Source organism: Sinocyclocheilus rhinocerous, unplaced genomic scaffold (assembly GCF_001515625.1).
Source record: "Sinocyclocheilus rhinocerous isolate Xijiao unplaced genomic scaffold, SAMN03320098_v1.1 scaffold615, whole genome shotgun sequence".
Classification (NCBI taxonomy): Eukaryota; Metazoa; Chordata; class Actinopteri; order Cypriniformes; family Cyprinidae; genus Sinocyclocheilus; species Sinocyclocheilus rhinocerous.
Window position 1 is genome coordinate 530,158 of NW_015631049.1, and position 17,052 is coordinate 547,209.

The 17,052-nt window shown below is 38.0% G+C and overlaps 3 protein-coding genes across 5 annotated transcripts in view; 1 reads left to right on the plus strand and 2 right to left on the minus strand.

Annotated features, from left to right (window-relative positions):
* Positions 1-7,961, minus strand: part of LOC107741193 (probable ribonuclease ZC3H12B) — a 29,204-nt gene extending 21,243 nt beyond the window's left edge. For both annotated transcript variants that reach the window (XM_016553822.1, XM_016553821.1), the window contains exons 1-2: positions 7,440-7,961; positions 193-1,058 (exon numbers count right to left, since the gene is read on the minus strand). In XM_016553822.1, the coding sequence (XP_016409308.1) occupies positions 193-1,058; positions 7,440-7,631 (1,058 nt within the window). In that variant the 5' untranslated portion in view covers positions 7,632-7,961. The remainder of the gene's footprint in view (positions 1-192; positions 1,059-7,439) is intronic.
* Positions 5,712-12,488, plus strand: zc4h2 (zinc finger, C4H2 domain containing). 2 transcript variants are annotated; one of them, XM_016553824.1, is made up of 6 exons: positions 5,712-5,847; positions 9,194-9,271; positions 9,897-10,068; positions 10,874-11,046; positions 11,247-11,409; positions 11,752-12,488. In XM_016553824.1, the coding sequence occupies exons 2-6, from the start codon at positions 9,219-9,221 to the stop codon at positions 11,863-11,865; spliced, it is 675 nt and encodes a 224-aa protein (XP_016409310.1). In that variant the 5' UTR covers positions 5,712-5,847; positions 9,194-9,218; the 3' UTR covers positions 11,866-12,488. The 2 variants fall into 2 exon arrangements, with proteins under 2 accessions (XP_016409310.1, XP_016409309.1); XM_016553823.1 differs by lacking the exon at positions 5,712-5,847 and adding an exon at positions 9,033-9,120.
* A 3,021-nt stretch (positions 12,489-15,509) lies between these two features.
* LOC107741289 (protein shisa-1-like) lies at positions 15,510-17,012 on the minus strand. Its single transcript, XM_016553987.1, has 2 exons — positions 16,724-17,012; positions 15,510-16,078 (listed from the first exon to the last, which is right to left on the minus strand). Exons 1-2 carry the CDS (start codon positions 17,010-17,012, stop codon positions 15,630-15,632), a joined length of 738 nt encoding a protein of 245 aa, XP_016409473.1. The 3' UTR covers positions 15,510-15,629.
* Positions 17,013-17,052: the final 40 nt, after the last annotated feature.

Genomic DNA, 17,052 nt, shown 5'->3' on the forward strand with positions numbered 1-17,052 from the left:
TATATATATATATAATTCAATTTTAGCTTGAAATATATTGGATTACAGTGTACAATGGGTTGCAAACAGCGTCTCAAGTTAACTTTGACTGCTAGGCTAAAAACATGCATATGTAGGCCTTGTCAGTAATGATAGAAATTGTATGTTTTAAACAATATTTGTTGAAAGAGTTTGGTTCTCATTAGCATTTACCTCATGGCAACATTGGATCCATCAATCACGATTGGTCGGAGGTTGTCATACGTGTCTGATGGGTCTTCCTCCAGTGATGCCTCAGGGCTTATGGCTTCTTTGGCTCCCATCACCCGTGGCGTTAAACCGGCAGAGCCCACTGCTGCCTGGCTCTCTGGATCTCCTTTATTCCCTAGCCGCACCAGCTCGGCCAATACGTCATTGATTAGTGCATTGGACCCCAGTTTACTCAAAACAGACTCCACCTGCTCTCCGGAGTAGCCCAGTTTCAGAGCAAAGTCCATTTTGGTTTGGTAATCTCGATCGCTGGTTTGACGCAAGGGCATTTGGGCTCTCTGGGTGTCATCTGCGCGCAACTCCTGTAAGGTGCTGCTCTGGCTGAAGCTGGGACGGTCCAAACAGGATGAGCGGCATAGCTGCCGGTGAGGTTTGGTTGATATGAGCAGGTCCTGCTTCCTTCCGGTTGCTCCTTCTCCTGACCCCGCTGCACTGACAGCTCCTCCAGATCTCCGGCTCCGCGACCGTGCCTCGCCGTCGCTCTCAGAACTACTCCCGTCTTCCCCAGCTTCTTCCTCCTCCTCCTCCTCCTCTTCTTCTTCTTCTGGAGAGTCGTGGCCGGCGGCAGCGGGCAAGGGCTGAGGTTCGCGGCAGCCGCGATGCTCTATCTTCAGGCGCTGCAGCATAGCGCATGCAGCTGTTACGTGCGCATGACCTCCCTGAAGCTCCAGTGCATGGTCCCTCACCTGCACCACGGCACAGCTCTCGTACTCAATAGCTGCGCGTAGGGCATGCAGTCGCCGCTGCAGCCAAAGAGTCAAACGCTCACGGTGCTTATGCACAGGACTAATCAGTGACACAATGTACTCCTGAGAGGAAGAGAAAAGATGGTGGACTGATCATTTGTCTTGATATTAAGCTATTATTATTCCATTATTATTAATATAATTTACATTCAAGTACTTTTTTGTGTGGGGAGACTTCATGCCATTTTATTTTTATGTAGCTACACATCCAAACCAAGCTGAGAACTCTTTCCATTTTTTTTATACATCATTGCATAAATGGTGGCATTATTCAAATGTTAAAATACATTAATTTATATATTTTTCCCCCAAAATTTCGCAAAGCAATGACCAATTTAAATGGCCATTTCATCATTACATTAATTTGTTCAATGGACATGTCTGTGACTGGCTATAATGCTCAACTGCTGCAAAAAGAAAAAAGAAAAAAACATTTCAAATAGACAATTTTGAGCACTACTGTAGAGCAATCAACACATATAATCCACGTAATAATTACTTTCATCAGTCATACTCATAATCTTGATTATTTATTTGCTTATTTACTTTTATTTTGTTTCTTTCATTGACAATAAAGGGTTTAAACACACTATACAGTGATTTTGACTCAAAGGATGTTGGAAAACCTTACTCTTCTCACATGTAATTGGCTGAACAGGACAGTCTGGACCATTAATTTGGTATCTAATTGGTAGCAACAAAGGGAGCAGTAATTACACTACAAGAAGTCTGAAAATGCTCCTGATTTTCTAATAAACTATAAAAGCTTTTCTAATAAACGGCAAAAGTGCTGTAGTGCTGCAAAAGGCACAGTAAGTTCTAAATTACAGTGTTACAGACAGAGTGGACATTACACAAACACAATTTACCTTCTTACATATACATTCCATTGTTAAATTTTAATGTGGACATCATGAGATTTTCAATTATATCAAGTGCTTTTGGACAATGTGATAATTTTAATATTTAACAAATAGCATACACTACTGTTAAAACAGTCAGGGTCAGTATTTCATTTCATTTCATTATTATTATTATTTTTTATATACACTGCCATTCAAAAGTTTGGGATCAGTAAGACTTCAGTAAAACAGTAATCTTGCAAAATGTTATTACAATATAAAATAATGGTTTCTATTTTAATATCCTTTAAAATCTCATTTATTTCTGTGATGCAAAGCTGAATTTCCATCAGCCATTACTCCAGTATAAAGTGTCACATGATCCTTCAGAAATCATTCTAATATGCTGATTTATTATTAGAATTATCGAGTAATGATGCTGAAAATTCAGCTTTGCATCACAGAAATAAATTCGAGAAAATTAGAAAAACGTTATTTTACATCATAATAATATTTCACAATATTAAATTTTTTCCTGTATTTTTGATCAAATAAATGCAGCCTTGATGAGTATAAGAAACTCCTGTAAAAAACATAAATAATCGTTCTGATCCCAAACTTTTGACCGGTAGTGTATTATAGTGTATATTATGTAGTGTATAATATAGTGTATATTATAAAGTGTAATTTATAATGTTACACAGGATTTCTGTTTCAAAGTAGGCTGTTCTTCAAACATTCTGTTCGTTAAAAAAAGTTTGGAGCACCAAATCAATATATTAGAAAGATTTCCTAAAAACTATATGACACTGAAGAAGACTGTAGTAATGACAGTAGTAATTTGCCATCTCATAAAAAATATAATTGCAAAAGAAATTAAAATAGAAAACAGTTCAATTCTAATATCGTTTCACAATATTACTATCTTTACTGAATTTTTGATCAAATAAATGCAGCTGTGGTGAACAACAGACTTCATTCATAACAGTTTTTTATCCTGGCCCAAGAATTTTGAACGGTAATAATAATAATAATAATAGTAACCATAATGATGATGATGTTAACATAATAATAATAATAATGTTTATTATGCATCTAATATAATAAATTGCTGGATCTCCAAAGGATACAATGAGCTTTTCATAACCCTTTTTAATGCTTTTTCTTGTTTCATCTAACACATGCAAGTTTGCTCTGAGCTTCTCCTGTTTGTATACAGCTAACTCATTATTTTGTCTTTATTCAAGTCAGTTGGTTTACAGAGGTGGGCATATTCTTAGAAGACAATCGGCATGACGCATGTGCCCATATGTCAAAAACTGTCCCAAATTACGTGTTGTGCGTCATGGCAAAAACTTCCATCTATTATATATATATATATATATTATATATATATACTCTTTCACCCTCCCTCTCTCTGTATGTTTATATATGAGGGAAGACACATACAGTTGCCTTGGTCAGGCTGCACCAAGGTGCTGCTGGGAAAACTTACCATTGCATTTTTGAATTCACATGTCAGAACGTTTCGGTATTGTAAACATTTTCAATATGACAAAAAGAGAATCTTCTTTGGGTGGGGCTATGGTTGAACTTCCTTGAGGGGAAATCATACTGTTTTAATGAACTTCTTTCAAAGCAAACACAAACTCTGCTCAGCTTCAGAGACCCTCACATTTTCATTCAAATCTGAACTCATTCCTTTTCCATTTAGCAGATTCCTGCACATCTGCCATAATTCTCTGCAATTCCCCAAAAACTTCTTTAACTCAAGCTTAAACTAGTATTAAATATTGGCAATTCTATCAAGGTTGATATGCAATGTCTAATGTTTGTGTGTGCATAAAGTGAGTGAGAATATGTGAATATCTGCGTGTGCATGTGTGTGCATCTCTGTTTTTTGTGTGTGGGGTGAGAGGGATGTGTGTATGTGTAGGCTGAGAGTGTGTGCGTGTGCATGTGTGTGTAGAGAAAACCGATAGCACCATCCAGCTACGAGAGGCTCCTCTGCGCTCATGACACCGGTTGCCTAGCAACGCAGCCCTGTCATCAGCTAACTGCTTTTTAGCAGTCACGACTAACACAACACAGTGTTCTCTGGGAAAGCCTGGAACACACACACATGCAAACACACAGCGCACATATTACATTTACACCGCTCTATACCATACAGCGCTTCATGTGCAAAGCCGAAATGCACGTATAAAGCAGCACACATGCATGTTTCACTAATAAACACCTACGCGCAGAACTGGAGCCCTCCTCACACATGCGATGGTGAGAGAGAGTGTGTTATGGGTGTTTGTTTGCACTGAGATGAATAATATCACTTTAAACTGACAGTGTATACAATCTTCCCCCTCTCTCTCTTTCTGCAGATGTGGCGTATTGAAGAATTTCCTCCCCAGCGTGACATAGCTGCTGTTCTGAGTCGTGACGCTGACTCCAGCAGCATGTTCCCCTGGGCACTGAACCGCATCATCTGCACTCACAAGCCACGGGCCCGAGCTGGGAATCATAGCTTCAACAGCAGGTCTCAGATCAGCTGCGTCACGCAGTCAGCGACAGTGGTCCACCACAGCAGACTGAGAAGCTGTTCTGAGATCAGTGAAACAGCCTGCAGTAAATCTGAAAGATGATGGCTTTAATAATCACTATAGCTTGAACAGAGAGATGCATATTACAGCAGGACAGCACAGGAACACAATTTACCTTTACATAGTAGACATAAGTTTTCTGTTAATATCTTAAAGATTCAAATCATTCAACAGTGGAATGTATGAAGCAAACATCCTGAGATTTTCTGTAATAACACAGGCTTGTGATAAATATGATTTTATTCATATTTAACAATAATAATAATAATAATATACAATGTTAATATTTTTTGTATTATAAATAATTTATTGTTATTATCAATAATAATAATAATATGAAATATATTATATGAATGCTTTTTAACCTCTTTATGATAAAAATAAAATATATTACTAATATATTTTTAAATATAAATATATTTCCTACTAATAACAATATTATTATTATTATTTATATGATAAAAATAAAATAAAATAATGATTTTCACTATCATAAAGATGCTAAAATATATACTTTATTGAATGAATGATTTTTAACATCTTTAAAATGATAACAATATCGTTATTAGCAACTGGCAAAATAATACTATTATTTTTATTATTATCATAAAGATGTTAAAAAGTATATAATAAATAAAATATATTACTAATATACTTAAATGTAAATATAAATAAGATTTATAATAAAGTACTAATAATTATTATTAACAACAATAATTATTATTATATATGTTTTATTATATGAATGCTTAATATATTTATGACAATAATACTAATATAACGTACTAATAATAAATAGCATTTATATAATAAAACATTAAAATATATTATTAATATATTTAAATATACATATAATATAAATCATAATATTATAATATAATAACACAATAATAATAATAATAATTATTATTATTATTAAAATATACTTTATTATATGAACATCTTTAACATGTTTTGTATGCATCAAATTATGCAAATCAGCTGCATCACGCAGTCAATGCAAGCAGTCCACCACAGCAGACTGAGAAACTGTTCTGAGATCAGTGAAACAGCCCACTGAAAACCTGAACAATTATGGTATAAGTGGCCAAAATCTGTGACAAATGAGGACAAGGTAACTGAAGAGCTGATCTGAAATCAATTTGAAATGATGACGTAAACCAGTAAATACTCATGCCAAGTAAAAAAAAAAAAAAAAAGGAAAATCTAAGGTCAGCTGCTCGTTCACACGCCCATGTTCATTAGGACGTGTTTGACGTAAATTTACGCTTTCTCTGAAAATTAGCCGGCCAGCTTTGGAACTGATCGAGAAACTGCTGCCGAGTGGGTGGGAGAGGTCTGTGTGCATGGAGCACATGAAAACGCAAGGAAGAAAGGAGGAGAACGCTGAAATATTCCTCCTTGGGTGAAAAGGTATGAGCCCACTACTCTGTAAGAAAGAGCCAGAGAGCAGAGTTTGGATCAGCTTTTTGCAAAGGTAAGACGTCATATTAAACATGAAAGAGCAGAGTGAACAAATACAGGAAGGCTCCGTACTCTGTCACGCCAAACACTTCACTGACTGCAGAGAGAAACTGCAGCATAATGAGCCAGAATGGCCATCTTATGGACAAACAAGTGGCCCGTCATGTGGGGGCAGCTTTTAGTGAGCCACACAGGTCATATCTCATGTCCTAAAAATCACACAATACTCCGTGACTCAAACAGCCGGCAACAAAACAGCAGACGCACTACAAACAAGCCGAACAACAGAATGCATCCTCCTCTTAAATGTCTCCCCCCTTCTTCTTTTCTTCCCTCGCTCTTCCCCTTTCATTTCTGCCTTGTTTTGCTTCTCTTTTTCCCTTCTCTGCTCCTCACCTCCTCCACAACACAGGCTTACAATCAGCAAGGCCACCATGCACTCGAGCACACACACAGATTTATGCTGGTTTGTCTCATAGCAACAAGTGGAGTCTCTTTGCTGGAGCTCATGGCTAGATGAAGCCCATTTAAAGCCCACGGTGCAGCTCTGAGCTCAGGCACTCAGTCTGAAGACACAGTGGGTGGCAGCGTCTTATGGTGCAGTTATGCCAAAAGAGTCAGCAGGAGGTGAAAGCATGCACTTGCAAAGAGATGCACAGACTTACCTGAAGTTGCACAATTTAAGATACGTTTAATGCTTTAGGTTCATGCAAAACTCAAACACAAACAAATGCAGCAGCAACAGGCCGGTGCTATAACACTGGCATATATGCAGGATGCAAAATAAATGTGTGTGTGGGTGGGTGTTCGCACCCTTCAACTGCCTTGACTTTGTTTGGCCCAAGCAAAGACACTTCATTTCTCATGACCAGCATCTTGCAAGTGCAATGCCTCATGTCTTCAGTGCATAAAGAATAGAAAGGAAAAAAAAGTTTAATATTGAAGATAATCTGCCTAAAAATAGGAAAATACAGTTTTCAAGGATAAATGTGTGTATACAAATCTGGCTAGACTTGTGAGGGTCAAATGTTCGAAAATACCCTATAATGACAATTGTCAAAGACTTGCTTGTTGACATTTGAAGCGCCTTGCACTATATGAACGAGCCATACATCATATCTTGCTACAGCTCAAACAATATCAACAGGTTTGTGCAAAGGTCAGGTTTAAAGACAAAGTAATACATTTAAGTATCTTAAAATAAAATATAAAAAAAACGATTGTGTCTACGATAGGTCCTTGTTATTAGGCTGTCTCTTCAAAGGTCAACGAGTGTATGTCAAACTGCACTCAGTAAATCTCTGTGAAACGTGAGTCGTGAGCATCAGTTCTACCCGTGATTTAAAGATCATTTCGCCTCACCAGAAACATTTACATTGGATGTATTTTACATAATCATAGAGGCTATAAACAAAGTCTCTAATTTGGCCCATGAAAGTAAAAACAGACCCGAAAATGTAATGAAATAAAGAGCTTGAATGGCGATGTCGTGCTCGCGCAGCTCTCCTGCGACACACGCGCTCTCTCACACTCATACTCACTTTAGCTTTAGTGCAATCTTCTTCCTTGCCGTCCTCGATGTTTACGATGATACTGGAGCCGGCGTTGGGGCTTTCGCAGCTGGACTCGGAGGTGCTGCAGCTCACTCTGACCCGGAAAACCCGCTGGATGTGCGGGATGCAGCGCTGGAGCGCAGGGCCTGCACTGGCGGGCGCGGCGAGCTCCAAAACCATTTATCAGACGGATAAATAAGCGATCACGACGCGCTCCGGAACACTGGCACGCATTCGCCCAGCCCTGCGTCCTGCTTCATGGGTAGGGCAGCAGGGGAAAGAAAGAAAGTCACGGGAGGATGCAAGTTTGTCTGCGGCCGAGCATAACGGCAAACGTACGGGACGCGCTACATAAGCATCTATCATCCATCTCCATCCCTCCTTCTCCTCTCGCCCTCCCTTTCTCACTTCCCTCCCTCCTTCCCTACAACGGCCCCGACTGCACCCACCGCCTGCGCTTCGGCAACACGTCGGACGCCCCCTGTCGCTCCGCTCGGACGGGCAGAGCCGCAGAAAGTGCGTTTTTTGCTGCCTCCGTCTCAGCGTTTTGAAGCACGTGGGTGGACGGGACCCCGGTAATGCAGCAACCGAGGGTTAAAAATACCCCGGACGCGCTGTCCGATACGACCGCCAGACTCTAATTGTCCAGAAGGCTGATACAGTATTCAGCAGTTGTTATTATTTTGGAATCCTTTACAATCAAGTATCAGCCTATGAACAATGCCGGTAGAGTCGCCACGACTGGTCCAACTGTTAGTTTAACTATAAATCTCGGTAGCTATGTGGTAACGTTGCTGGTTTTTGGATCATGTCGCTTTTCAGTAGCGAAGGTCTGTTTAGCGATACATTTCCCTGACAATAATTGAGCTTTCAAGCCTCGTGCCTTGTATTTTCTGTTGTCTGTCTGTTTTGAATCAGAAGTGGTGATGCCCGATTCGCGAATGAATCATTCTTTTGAGTCGATTCTTTTCGATGAACTTCTCAAACGCGCTTCGCGATTCGGTCTGAATCGTTTAGTTCATTCCAGACTGAATCATTTGGTTTCTCGAAAACAATTACTGGATAATGAAGTGGATAAATTACAGAGAAGAAGTGGATATTTATCTACGAGCAATCGAAACCAAAATTGCAAATGGGGAATACAAAGACATCTAATAACATCAAGCACTCAAAGCATGAATAAATATCCACAGTTTTTGTACCGTGGAGTACCATGTAAATACCAGTGTACATAAATATGGAACTCGTTATCGTATGTACATTGATATGCTTGAGACAAGTGAAACGCTGTCATGCGAATAAGTTCAGACACCAACTGACGATATAGTTGTTTTCTGTTTTACTGGATATGTTTTTTCTTTGTTTTCTAATAAACATGTACTAAACTAAATTACAAGCGACTGTTTAATATTTCATACTTTTAAAAATATGAAGTTTCTGAAAAATAAGTTACCTTTGCCATGCACTTTTGCCTCTACCAACTGTCACTAAACGTAGGTGGTATTTTAGATGGCTACATTTTTAATGGCTTGCCCAATATTTCCTATAAGAACATATAATATGAAAATCATTAACGGCCGACAAACGTTTGTTAACGCACTCTCCCTTTAAACCTCGTCGAGGATTGTGGGAAATGTAGTCAGCGCCGTATTGCTGTTGTCCACAGCTGGTTAGCATTTCTATTGTCTTTCTTATGAGACGTGTATCCGCTACAACCTTTACCTCCTTTCTTATTCCCACAGAAGTCTCACAGTTTCACAGTCCACCATGGCGGACGAACAAGAGATAATGTGCAAGCTAGAAAACATCAAAGAAATAAGGTAAGAAAAGCTGAGATTGATCCCAAAGCAGACACGCTAGCCTGTGTTCAACATCTGGCCAATACAGCCTAGATTAAAAAAAACGGCGTATTTCCCCTTAATCATTTAATTTCATAAGCAATGCATGGATTTGCATGTTTAGGCTAAAAATAGTATGTAAAATTCCCTTTGACAGTCTCTTTGTATCTATCGGTCATGATGCAAAAGCAAAGGGCTGAAACCATAAAAACACGCAGCTTTGCACTAAATCTGAAAACACACCACACTAGTTTTGCATTAACAAAGTCTCTGATCGCACCGTTATTTTGGCGAAGATGAGTGCGATAAGCATCCTGTTGTGGTTAGACACGAAACTGTGTAGAGCAAACGGTTCATTTCCTGCGGAACAGCTCTTAATTATTTATACAAGCCTCAGACATACACATGATTGTCTGGTTTTGTTAAATATTGATGTGCACACACGGGGTCTAAAGCGTTCTGTGATCGGATCACTGAAACCACATAATATATGCCTTATTCGTTTAAAACCCAATGCGCCATATCAGAAGACTTTGCATTTGCAGTGCATTGTCATATGCTGTCATGCATTGGCTGGATGTTTACTGTGTTTTGTGTGGTTTTGCAGGAATAAGACAATTCAGATGGAGAAGATCAAATCTCGACTGAGGAGTGAGTTTGAAGCTCTGGAGTCAGAAGAGAAGCACCTGAGAGAGTACAAACAGGAAATGGATCTTCTGCTGCAGGAGAAAATGGCTCATGTAGAGGAGCTGCGTCTCATACATGCTGATATTAATGTGGTAAATACAATTTAAAAAATCATTCTCCAATATCACACATCAGGTGATAAAAGATTCATTGATTTGCACTGTTTATAATGTTTGTAGTGCACTTAATAAAATAAATATATATCCATTGCATTTACTATGACATAATGCACATATTCAAAGGTATGCAACTTATGTAATATATATGCAACTTATTAGAATATACAGTACCATTCAAAAGTTTGGTGTCGGTGAGATTTTTTTTTGTTTTTTTAAACTTAATCCTTTTATTCAGCAAGGATGCTTTAAATTGATCAGAAACTATAATTAAGTTATTTCTTTTCATCAAAGAATCAAAAAATAAAATGCATCATGGTTTCCAGAAAAAAATATTAAGCTGCACAACTGTTTTCAACATTGATAATAATAAGAAATGTTTCTTGAGGACCAAACCATCATATTAGAATGATTGAAGGATCATGTGACACTGAACATTGGAGTAATGGCTGCTGAAAATGTAGCTTTGCCATCACAGAAATAAATGACATTTTAAAATATATTAAAATAGAAAACAGTTATTTTAACTATTATAATATTTCACAATGCTACCGTTTTTGCTGTATTTTCATGAATACAGAATTACTGTATGATCAAATAACTTTTTAAAAATTCCAAATGGTTGAATGGTAGTTTACATATTTTAGAAGCTTTACAGGCTCAATTTTTTTTCTGTGATGTCCAGGATCTGACCCAGTAACCTTTGTGTTACCAGGTCAGATGTCTAAACATTAGGTTCACACCATTGTGATTTATGGAGTGGCTGTATTTCTTCTCCCAGATGGAAAACACTATCAAACAGTCTGAAAGTGACTTGAACAAACTGCTGGAAACAACCAGACGTCTCCACGATGAATACAAGCCGCTGAAAGAACACGTGGATGCCCTGAGGATGACCCTCGGCTTACAGAGACTCCCCGACCTCAGCCAAGAAGAGGAGAAGCTCTCATTGGAGTTAGTAACACTGTTCCTGAGTGTGTGTGTGTGTTTGACTGGGGGAACTCCTCAAAATGAGTCACTGCAGTGTAGGAGTCTGTGTTTGCAACAGAGTAATTCTTAAAGCTGAGTCAGAGAATTTGCGAGACAGAGAGTGTGTAATTGTATATGGGAAGGCTAAATCGCTTACTGTTTGTGTGCTTTTCCTCTCTTTTCAGCTACTTTGAAAAGCAAAAAGCTGAGTGGCAGACAGAACCCCAGGAGCCTCCTATCCCAGAATCCCTTGCGGCGGCGGCAGCTGCAGCCCAACAGCTTCAAGCTGCACGGAAACAAGACGCCAGGCAGACAGCGACGTTCCGCCAGCAGCCGCCACCTATGAAGGTGCACAGACTTTTACATTACTGCGTTTCTATCTGTGCACACACACTCAAACATCAGCAATCAAATATTTCTGGATTCTTTGACAAACTGTACGTATTTAAAAAAAACAGCATTTATTTGAAATAGAAACCTTTTGTAACATTCTAAAATGTCTTTACTGTCACTTTTGATCATTTTAATGCATCCTTGCTAAATAAAATATTTATATATATAAAAAAAAAACTTACCTCAAACTTTTCTACCTAATGTAAAGACATTAGAAACTGCTACATTTCTAAATGCATACAATATGTATGAAGTGAAAGAGATGGTATGTTGATTTAATTTGTTGTCTTTTTTCAGGCTTGTCTCTCCTGCCACCAGCAGATCCATCGGAATGCACCGATCTGTCCTCTCTGCAAAGCCAAAAGTCGCTCACGCAACCCTAAAAAGCCCAAGAGAAAACCAGACGAGTAGCATGCACAGCTCCTAACAACCACAGAGAAAGCTTAACACACACAGCCCCAACAGAAAACAATTTACTCACATAAACACACTCACTTACACTCTCATGCATGCACATGTCCAAGCACACACTGACAGTTACCATGATGCCACAAAGTCACTGCGCATCTATACACACTTATCTGAAGGAAAGGACCATCTGCAGTCTGATAACTTGACCTCTTATAGTGATCCTGTAGTTAATCTATCTTCCTGCTTCAGTGGACATGAGGTCTCAGTTTTTCATTTCATTTTTATATAAGTGAAACCATTAAGTGATATTGTGTTTGTACTGTGTCTGTATTTAGTCCGTAGTGGAAATGGATGCTGGTTTAGAAATTTTGAGGTGTACTATTCTGTGTGGGGTTTAATTCTAGTGCATTAGTTCAAACTAAATTCTCTAAAGTGGCTTTAGTCAATAGAGCTGTTTGTAAGGTATTCAGTTAATGCTTAAACTGATCTTTAAATAATTAATAACGGGATGATTTTGCATGTCTTTTAATGTTTTTCCTCATGATAACAGTGCGAATTGTTTTTCTTGTATTATGTAACCATGACTGTCCCAGACCATGTCAGTGTTGTAGAATGTCTTGAGGGCCGTTCACACAAGGTTTAGATGGAGAGCATCAGAATTGAACTTCTTTAAAAACGTGGTGCTAATTGCATGAGACGCTGAAAAAGACAGCCGTTGAAACAAGTACTCTGGATACAACGACCAACAATTAAATATTAATGCAGACTAATTGCAAAAACGTGTGTGAACAGCCCTTTTAGAAGTAGAATAATTACGGAACACTAGTTGAAAGAGAATTCTTAAGCTTGAGTTCTAATAGAACTATCATTCAATTTGAGCAAATGAGCTGTTAGTTTGTGTTTTGGAATTTGACTAAAGGGGCATTAAGAACTTTCAGAATTTTCAGTATTGAATCATTGTGTTCATGTCTCATCTTTTCTGAGAGTCAGTTTTTTAATAATTAAAACCTGTGAACTAATAAACTTGTGTAACTCGTCAAGATGAATTTGTAGAATAATACAATTCCTTTCGGTTGGTTATGTCATCTGATTGATTCGCTTTCTCTCTGTCTGGGATTGGCTTGATATGTATCTGGAATTTGACCTTTCACCCATGACCCCTATTGATGCAATAATCTTTATTTTTGGCTAATCTCTTTACCAGCATGAGGTTCTACATTCTTTTTGCACTGAACTCTTGATCCTGAGGAGGGCGATATTTACACTCCAGGAAAAGTGTTAAAGGAAACAATGCAAATAATGCTCCATTGACAGCATTTGTGGCAGGCTGACCATTTCCACAGAAATGTCTACAACACTTAAAGGGTTAGTTCACCCAAAAATGAAAATTAGCCCATAAATTACTCACCCTCAAGTCATCCTAGGTGTATATGACTTTCTTCTTTCAGGCGAATCCAGTCGGAGTTATATTAAAAATGGTCTTTGATCTTTCAAGCTGTTTCATGGCACTCGGCGGGTGTTGCATGCATCAGTCCAAAAAAAATTAAAATGTGATAAAAATGATGACTTAAAATGTAGTTTTATTTAAATATATGTAAATAAATATGTTTTATGAAATAAAAATATGCAAAATACAAAAAAAAAAAAAGTAAAATAAAATCATTTTGTTTTTCTTCAATAACTTTTTTAATCAAAAAACATTCAGAATCCTATAAAACTAAGTTAAATTTATTTAGTTAAATAATTTCTCTCAAATATTACTGAAAGTTAATTTCATTTAATAGAGCAAAAGTTATGTGAATTCAAAAACTGATTATATTAGCAGAACTCAAATGGAATAAGTTAGAGCTGATTTCTAGTTCCCTGCATGCTTTGCTGCAGTCTCTATAAGGAGGGTAAATGTTGAAATTAAATGTTATTTTATGTTTTTGCATTTATGTTCTGTTATGATGGGATTTAAAAGGGTTTCTGTTACATCTGAGTTTTGGGTGCTTACCGTTGTGGTAAAATTGAGTAATTGCATTTGTTGATGCAGCCAAGTGTTTTTTTTGTTTTTTGCACATTATCGAATGTATACATTATAGCTAGCTGGCTTGACTATATGAGGGTTGAGTTAATGTATCAATATATGACTGGCATAATCAATACACAAAATATTTGAATTGGGTGTATAGTGTAATTGTATATTAGGAAATATACTTTTTATAGTGAACTCAAATAAGTTCACAGTACTCATAAATACTGGTTTCTAAACTTATATGATTTGAGGCTGTCGGTTTCCTCAATTTAAACGAGTTATCCTAACTCACTGGGTTTTACAGTCTATTACATGTTTGAATCCGAGTGAATGTGAAACTAAAACAGTATATATCTCAGGAGCTTTGTGTGTTATACTTTTCTTTTTCAAGCATTTAAAGTTCAAACACTTTGTGATTGTGTGCAGATTGGTTTATTTACAGTTGTGTACCTGAGCAGATTTATTTGTCTGCATGGCTGTATTTATTCATGTGTCTCTAGCTTCACATTACACGTTTTACATCATAACAGGATTTGGGGCTGAAACTCAGTAGGCTCGTCTGCAGCTCGTTAATGAACTCATACGCATCTGCTTAAACTCCAGCTGGGCCATCCAGAGCCTAATCTCACTCACACACCCCTCTTTACCTGCACTAATCCCACTCTCAGGGGCGTGAGGAGATCTGCATCTTTTGTCCTCTCCCCTCCTGCTGTTTCCACACGCAAACGCACAAAACCCGCTAAGCCACACACACAAGCAGCTGTAACAGCTGGAGAGCTTTACAATCACAAAGTACTGTAAAGAAAAACCCAAAGCTCTTTGCAGGACAAAGAGACACTTACTGTTCAAGAAGAAGATCTCTAGAACTTCAGTTTAAGGAAAATATTGCCACTTCATTTCAGTAAATTAAACTAGCTCTATTTAATTAAACCAATGCTGCTTGTGCTTTCCATGAATCCTATACTCTTAAAAACAGGGCCGTATTTCAGATACATGTATTTAAAATATGTATTTGAAATACAAAATACTTTTTTGTGTTTTGTATTTTAAAGCATTTGAAAAAAAATCTAATGTAATTTGCATTTAAGTACATTTTTCCACACAGTATTTTGTATTTGAAATACATTTTCATGTATTTGTGCCCATCTCTGTTTAAAAATAAAGGCATTACTGGCATTGATGACTCCACTAACATCTATGAACTTTACCATCTATGGAACCTTTCCATTGCACTAAAGGTTCTTTACTGTGGAAGAAGGTTCTTTAGATTATTAAAATGTTCTTCACAATGAGAAAAAGTGTTTTTAAGAGCTATTGACTGAAAGGTTCATTTGAGAACCTATGAGTGTATGATACTAATTTCAAGCAACTTGATCTAGTTTCACAAATGTCTAAACGTGTCTTGAAATATTAATATTTTTTGTGTAAGAATGAGAAGACAGTCAAACAAATTGCCTATGAAAATAACATTTATTCTCTAATCTGTTATAAATAATATTACAATCAGTGATTGCTGAGTAAACAATCAAGTGTTCATGCAAATACACTCCTATGAGAAGTATTAATACATCATAAAAAGATACCAACCATGACCAACATGACGTCAGCTGTGATTGTGTTTGTGTGGATACAGAAAATGTTAGTGGAAGCCATTCAAGGCAGCAAAAATAAAGTATCCCTGGGACATTCTTATTCCTTGTGTAGTTCCACACAGTTTTATAGTCCATTTGTAGTTTTATAAACATTATCATATGACAGTGGGATAGATGGGCTCTGTGTGCATGGGGGCCTGAGGAAAAGGGGCCATCAGCATGCTGCGTTCTGGTGGGAGACCATAATTCATGTAGGGCTGGTAGAACTGTGGTGCCCCCTGTGGGAGTGGAGGAACATACTGCTGGGACTGAGAGGTTGAGAACGCGTTTCCCATCGGGCCGTAGAAGTTCACGCTGAGCTCAGATGGTGGAGGGCGAGTGTTTGTCATAGAGGAGCCTGACATGGAGGTGCGGGACGTAGTGGAGCTGTCCACAGAGGGTCCTCCAGATTCCAACAGGCTGGTCTGAGCAACGGATGGCCCTGTTGGCCGATCGCTTGCTTTGGGTTTCACACACTGGCAGCAGCAGATAGATACAACCGCACCAACCAGAACGAAGGACAGGAACGCGCTCACCACAATCACAAAGGGCAGATAGGTTGGAACTGGGGAGGGAGAGAAATGATACAGAATTAATCACGAGGATTATAAAAATATGCATGTCAGGGGTTGGTGAAAAATGCCACTGAAAGTTACAAAAATGCCCAAATTAAATGAAATGACAACAATGAATTCATTTTAAAATGTTATATTTCAGAAAAATCTAGGCCTATAGTAATTTAATATACTCAGGAGAAAAATAACAAGGTAAAAATGTCCCAAAAAATCAACTCCAGGGAAAAATTCTGAAATTTTTAAATAAAATGTAAATTTTTAGATTTTTATTCATACCACGTCATTCAAATAATAATAAAATTCTAAAGGGCAAATTTGAAAAGCACAAATGCATCCAGGTAGCCAGCAGTGGCCAATGATTAAATTAAAGTACAACAATACTACACTGTAAAATAGTTTTTCGAAGTTGTGAATAAAACAAATAATATTGTACTACATTTTACAAGAATATGCAATTTCAGACTTTCTAATAAAATTTCGCGTTTTTTCAGTGAGTTACGTCACGTTTCTTTGTAACTAGAACTTTACAAGCAATTGCTGAGTGAAAATTGTTTCTACACCATTTTTCCAGTGTACACAACGAGAAAAGAAAAAGTAAAACAAGATGAATTACACAAATTTATATAAAGACTCACCACTTTCTGTCAACTTTCTCTTGTCATCCGTGTTCTCAGATTCGGAGCCCGTGTCGCAGGTGCTCTGATCGAGGCGTGCCTCCGCGTACGTACAGCAGTACCTGAGCACGCATGTCCCGCAGCAGTAGCGCGCGTCCTCACCGTCAAAGCGCTCCGGACACTGGAATCCCCGGTGCCAAGAATTGAAGGAGTCCGTCCAGCCGTGACAATATTCCCCCGATAACGCAAAAGACAACGGGAAAACGATTGATGCCGATAGAAAGAGCGCACATGATACAGGTGAAGTCATGATTGCGTTGGTTTAAGTCTTTGGGTGGCAGAACTAGGTT